The sequence below is a fragment of the Cataglyphis hispanica genome, chromosome 2 (assembly GCF_021464435.1).
Source record: "Cataglyphis hispanica isolate Lineage 1 chromosome 2, ULB_Chis1_1.0, whole genome shotgun sequence".
NCBI lineage: Eukaryota > Metazoa > Arthropoda > Insecta > Hymenoptera > Formicidae > Cataglyphis > Cataglyphis hispanica.
The window spans coordinates 11666249-11672248 of NC_065955.1; the positions used below are offsets into that span (position 1 = coordinate 11666249).

The window sequence follows — 6000 nt, forward strand, 5'->3', positions numbered from 1 at the left end:
TGATTTCATCATATAGACTTCGTAGATAAACCTTTTCACAATTTTAAATATTTTTGTTGATCTACAAGTTAAAATTCTGTTCAATTAAGATTTAATAAAAAATATATTTACTTTTTTAATTTATAAAAATTTTTGAATAAATTTTCATAATTGTAATTCCAAAATTATTGACTTGACTTTGACAATTGTTAATTGGTTTGTTAAAAAAATATTTTGATTTCATCATATAGACTTCGTAGATAAAAAGCTTGATAAAAAGAAACAGTGGGACATGCAAGACACTCTATATATATTCGAAGCGTGCGTGTATGGAATATCATATAGAATCAATTGAAATTCCACAGTTGACGCTGTAGGTGCAAACATTGTCTTTGTCATGATCGACGCTTTTGTGTCTGGCGTATTAAAGAAAGTGAAATATTCAAACTATCTTACGCATGTGAAAAGAAAGTTGCCGGTACTAGATTTCTATCGAACTGTATCGACCGTGATATCTTCCTCGGCGGCGATAACAAGCGATTTAACGAATTCGATTTAATGAATATTAGTTCTCCTATAGAAGAAAAACGTTGAATGGACAGAAAAAAGTCTTGTAAGTACCTTGTTACGGTACTAGTAATCAAATTATTCGCACTACCAGTTTTTGCTACCTTACGTTAACTTGGTCCGTGAAAAATCTGCTCCATGCAAGATATTTCCCTAATAAAGTTATATTATTGCCGCATTTGTAATTATAATAATAAAGGAATAAAATTTCATGTTACGCATAAATGTAAGATTTAATATTTTATCAATTTTTAAAAAGATTTAATTGTGATAATTATATATGCTATATCTAAATGTGTAATAAATTGTTAAAAATATAATTATTCTTCTATAGAAATTATTTTAGTCTTTTATTTTAGTCTTTTAATGAATAAGAATATTTTATGTACTTTAATTCTCTCATTGCCAGTAAAAATAAATTATTTATTATATCAAAAAAAACCGAAAATATAAACAAATTCAATTTCATATTTCTGATTTACTTCAGATTATTTATATATTTACGGTTGAAATTATATTGATTAATTGAACAGTGTGTACTCAAATCTCGTAAAAAATTTCTCTGAAAATTCCTTGATCTTCCAGATTTTTTTATTCAAAATTCCAGGTAAAGAGAATATTTTCAACATTTTTTTATGCAATTTCCTAAAATAAGTTTTTTTATTGTACACGTTTTCTAATGCTTTTCATAAAAAAAAAAACAAAAAACACAAAGCTACTTAAGTTTTAAGTGCTAGATTTACAAATGTATTGAAAATAAAACTGAATAGTTTTCGTTAAGATAAAATTTTTTAACTTGCATAACATTTTTATTTTTTATCACTAAAAATTAAAATAAAAAATATATATTTAATATTTTGTTAAGACACTGAATATATAAACAGAGATAAATATATATTTATAATATATTTTAAACACATAATTTACAGCATGGCTCATTGGCGAATTGTTTACTGCTTATAGCATAAAAGCAAAATTATCAAAGAAATAATTTTTTTTAAAATTGCTAGAGTCCCAACAAAATTCCCTGAGATTTCCAAGTTTTCCATGTTTTTCCAGAAAATAGATACCTTGTTAAATGTTATTTCCGTATTTACGTATGAGATGTTCTCTTATCCAACTTATACGTTGATAAAAAGAGATATTCCACGCGACTTTATTCCAGGAAGAAAACTTTAAGCCTTCTTAGCCATAAAAGCCTTATCGTCGTAATCGCGATGTCGTATAGAATGTAAAAGTTGAAGCGAGTACCTGTCGCGCTCTTTACATTTTCGGAAAGAATGCAATTAATGACTCACCTTCGGCTTTTCACGCTTTCTCCTGATGATGAGACCGTCATTCTCGATGTAATCCGGCACGTCCTTTCGGTTGCTGAAGTTGAACACCATCGTATTGTTTTGCTGGTTCCATGGCTTCGTATCCCAGAGACCGCCGCCGCCTCCCGCGCTCGTCTTCTTCGCCGGCTGTATCTCGTCAGCGCTGCTCTTCAAGCTCACTACCACCTTGGTCGGTTGCTCGATACTCTTGACTCGATTGATCAGATTCTTCTCAAGCTCGCGATTGCTCAGATTCTGCGGATATTGCGTCTTCTGCGTTGAGACAAGCGGCCGTATGATCCCGATCTGCTTCTGGGGCGGCGAGAATTCACTCTTCTGTTGGCATCTTATCGTCTTCGCTTCATTGTTGCTCTGCGGATGCGCCGTGGTCATGGTCTTGATCAAGCCCAGACTGCAGATGGCGCCGATGGGTTTGCTTTCCGGCACGATCAGCTTCTCCTCGACATCCTCCTTGTCATCGTCCAGCTTCTCGGACCCGAGTTTTTCCTGCAATTTGTACGTCGTCTCCGAGGTCATCACGACACCGGCAGGTGCATCGGACGGAGTGATCGTCTTGCTTCTGGATTCCGTTTTTGCGCAACGATCGTCTTCCGGCATTCGCTCATCAGCTGTTCTTTGTCCATTTTGCTTCGCACCCGGTAGATAACTCTTATCGGTCATGGGCTTGTCGCCGAAGTTGAACTGCATCGTTATGCCGGCTCTGCCGATGTTGTCCAGAGCGATCTTGGAGATGGTTCTCGGCCCGTCGACGACCTCCTCTCCTTCGTCATCGTTGGACGTTACGCGATTCGATTTCGCGTCCTCTTTTTGTTCAATTTTGACAGTTGATTCTTGACTCTCAATGTTCGTCCTCGAAGACTCCTTCTCAATTTGCGGACGAAGAACTTTGAAGGATTCTGGTTCCAAAGTCTTTGAAGATTCCCGGACGGGACTCGGCAGTGGCGGTTTGTGGAACGGATTAGAGATCTGAACTCGGATCGAGTCCTTGACGGGAGAGGAGGGACTCTGCGAGCCTTGCCTGGCGTCCTTGATCGGCGATGGCGGGCTCTGCAATCTGGGCGATGAGATCCTCGGCGAAAGTACCGGCGTGACCGGCGGTGATTTGACGACGATCTCGAGAGCGGCTGACTTGGGCTTACACATCTGCGGCGGTTCGGGACTGTTCGCGGGCGAAAACTTGAGCTTATAACACGAGGGTTCCGGTGACGGCGAGGGCGAATGCGATTTTTCGATCTGCTGGAACTTACTCACCACCGAGGACACCGATTGCACGATCGGTTCCGTGATCACGCCATCTATATGACATTCCTCCTTGCCATCCTGCGTCTCGATCAGCTTCGCTGTCGGCTTGTGCGGCAATACAATTTTCTTCGGAGACCCGAGACCCCCTGAACCAGCGCGAGCGCCACCGTTGACGAAGGGCTTGGGCTGTATCGGCGGTTTCGGCATCAGCTTCTTCTGCGCCTTGAACGTATCATTGATGGTCTTAAAAGTGGCGACCTTCGCGGCGACCTCGCCCTTGGGCTTTACCTTTTTCGCGGAACCTTCGAAGATCCTCATCGTGGTCTTGACTAGATCCGGCGGCGGTCGTTCCGTTTCCGCCAGCACCGGCTTGATCCTCTTGGGCTTGTTGATCGGTTTAGGTCGTTCGAGCTCGCCCAAACGATTCTCGATCTTCACGGACGTGCGATCCACGAGAATAATGTGGTCATTGACCGGCTCCTGGCGCATGCCGTTCGTAACCGGAACAAGCTGGCGCATAATCGGCTCGTCCGTCGTCACGCTATTGTACCTCATCAAGGTCTCGACGCTACGCGCTCGCTTCATCGAGTCATTGCCCCGGGTGGCGTTTCGGTACCTGTCGGTCTTCGGTGCGACGACACCGCCGCCACTCGACGAACCGCTGTTCCGCTTCGTATACTTCCTACCGATAGCGGATTGCTTCTCGTGACTGGACGCCTCGTCATCATCGCGGTCCAGCAGATCCTCGAGACTGGCCGCTCGCCGGAATCGCTGCACCGACGCGCGGGTCTTGTTCGTCTCGCGCAAGGTTAGGTTAAGATACTTGCTCTTGAGCTTATTCACGATTCCCGGTCCGTATTGCAGCTCCTCGGAACTATCGCTCTCCGCGTCCTCGCCGGACACGTGGCGGCTATCGCTCGTCGGTGGCAATTCTTTCAGCGTCCTGATGTTTCCACCAAGAATGTCCTTCCCGCGCCCGGTCACAATGGCGCAAACTTCACCGCGCTGCGTCGACGCGTTACTCTCGTTACTCATCCTCACGATCGCTCTCACCAGCTTACCGTCCGGGGTTTTCGACGCCGTCTCCTCGTTCTCGTCACCGGCGTAATCCGAAAATTTCCGCTCGTCCACGAACTTGTTCGCCGCGCTGTTCACAACATCCTCCGCGTCCGAGCAGAGCGACAGATCCGCTTCGAGACGCATGTTGTACGCGACTGACGGCGCGAAGTCGGCAACCGTTGCCGTTGCACCGCCGGCGACGATGGTGGCGCCACTAGTCGGCGGCCTTCTCGCGGAATACGAGGAGGGGGGGGACAGCAGCGCGTTACTGGAATTATCACCACTACCACCACCACCACCACCACTGCTACCGGCACCGCAAACCGTGACGGTTGCCGCGGTATCCTCGCCGTTGTTCGTTGTTGTTGTTAAGCGTTGCGCCATCCGGAGCGTGCCGGCGATCGAGCAATATTCCTGGACCATTGGCGCGTTCTGCTCGACGACGCCGTCCGCGTTCGCCGACGTGCCTATCACCGCGCTACATAGTTTGACGCTCGCGCCGTTGTTGGCGAGGACCTTGCTCTGTTGACGACGACGTTGTATCAGGTCGCGCTTCCATTGCGGCACGTTGCTGCTACCGTTCCCTGCCTCGTTGCCGGTGTTCGCGTTGCTGCCGGCGGTGGCCATGTTGGACGCGCGTTGTCGATAGCTCGCGTTCTCGTCTTTCTCTCTCTCTCTCTCTCTCTCTCTTTTTTTTTCTCTATTGCTTTCTCTCCTTTCGCGGCACGAGACGGCGACGTGCTTGCGTACGTGCGTACGTACGCACGTACGTAGCTCTTTTTACGCGCTCTTACTGATCGCGGGAATGTTGATCCTCTTCATAATCCTGTTCGCGATTCCTACCGGCGACACGGGTCGTACACAATTCGCCGAAAAATCGATGACACGCCGAGCATACGGTCAAAGCACGCGCGCGCGCGCACACGAGATTCGACGGGGAAAGAGGTAGGCGGTGACGGGAGTCAAGATTACGTTCTCCGGGTGATATCTACATGCTTTCCGTCACTTTCGGTGTCTCTCAATCCGATCGCTATGAAAGGATCCTGTTAATTTCACGCGAAAATCGATGTATCTCCATTCCCTCCAAACCGAAAAGGCTCTCTATCGCGTCTCACCGTTTTTCTATCGCGAAAATATCCTCCACCTGTCACGATCGCTCCACTCCGATTGACGTAACTCGGTAGACACCTGTGCGCCGATAACGAGCCACTCGCACATATACGTCACGCGCACGGCACTGTGACAGCGACTTACAACACGGGACGGCGCCGATCGACGTCACGAGCGCGATAAATACACGTCGTCGCTCTATCGCGCGACGACTACTGGCATGCTCGCCTCCTGGAGTGCGGCGCCCCGCGAGAGAGCCGGCCCACTCGACGAAATCGAAAGTATCCGCCGCTCGCTTGGTCGCGCGCGCGCGCCCGCTCGCGTACACAAAACCCCTCACGAACGAAAGGCGAACGAAAGCAGCGCCTGTCTCGCGCTACCATCTGCCCCGCGATCCCGCCACCGTCGTTCGCCGAAGATCGCCTCTCTGTCTCTCTCTCTTTCTCTCGCGCGCGCACAGCAGCCTCTCCCGCCCCTTCTGCGTTCGCGCCGGGATCATTCCTCTCGCTTACACCGATTGTGTCTCGCTCTCTCCCTCTCTCTTTCTCTCCCTTTTCCCTCTTCGTTCCTATCCCCCCGATCGCGTTCAACCACTCCGTGACATTACTCCGGCAAACGACGGAGGCGCTCCTATCGAGTACATGACGAGGACAAAAAATCGAAACTTGGGGTTGCCGCGGCGACCGTACTCGTGGTTTTAAGGGTT

At 47.5% G+C, this 6000-nt stretch overlaps 1 protein-coding gene across 2 annotated transcripts in view; it reads right to left on the bottom strand.

Moving 5' to 3' along the window:
- The window catches only part of LOC126855270 (uncharacterized), a 35296-nt gene extending 29659 nt beyond the window's left edge, over positions 1 to 5637 (bottom strand). The window contains exon 1 of one of the 2 annotated variants that reach the window (XM_050602755.1): positions 1845 to 5637. In XM_050602755.1, the coding sequence (XP_050458712.1) occupies positions 1845 to 4811 (2967 nt within the window). In that variant the 5' untranslated portion in view covers positions 4812 to 5637. The remainder of the gene's footprint in view (positions 1 to 1844) is intronic. The other variant, XM_050602746.1, reaches the window with a different exon arrangement.
- Positions 5638 to 6000: the final 363 nt, after the last annotated feature.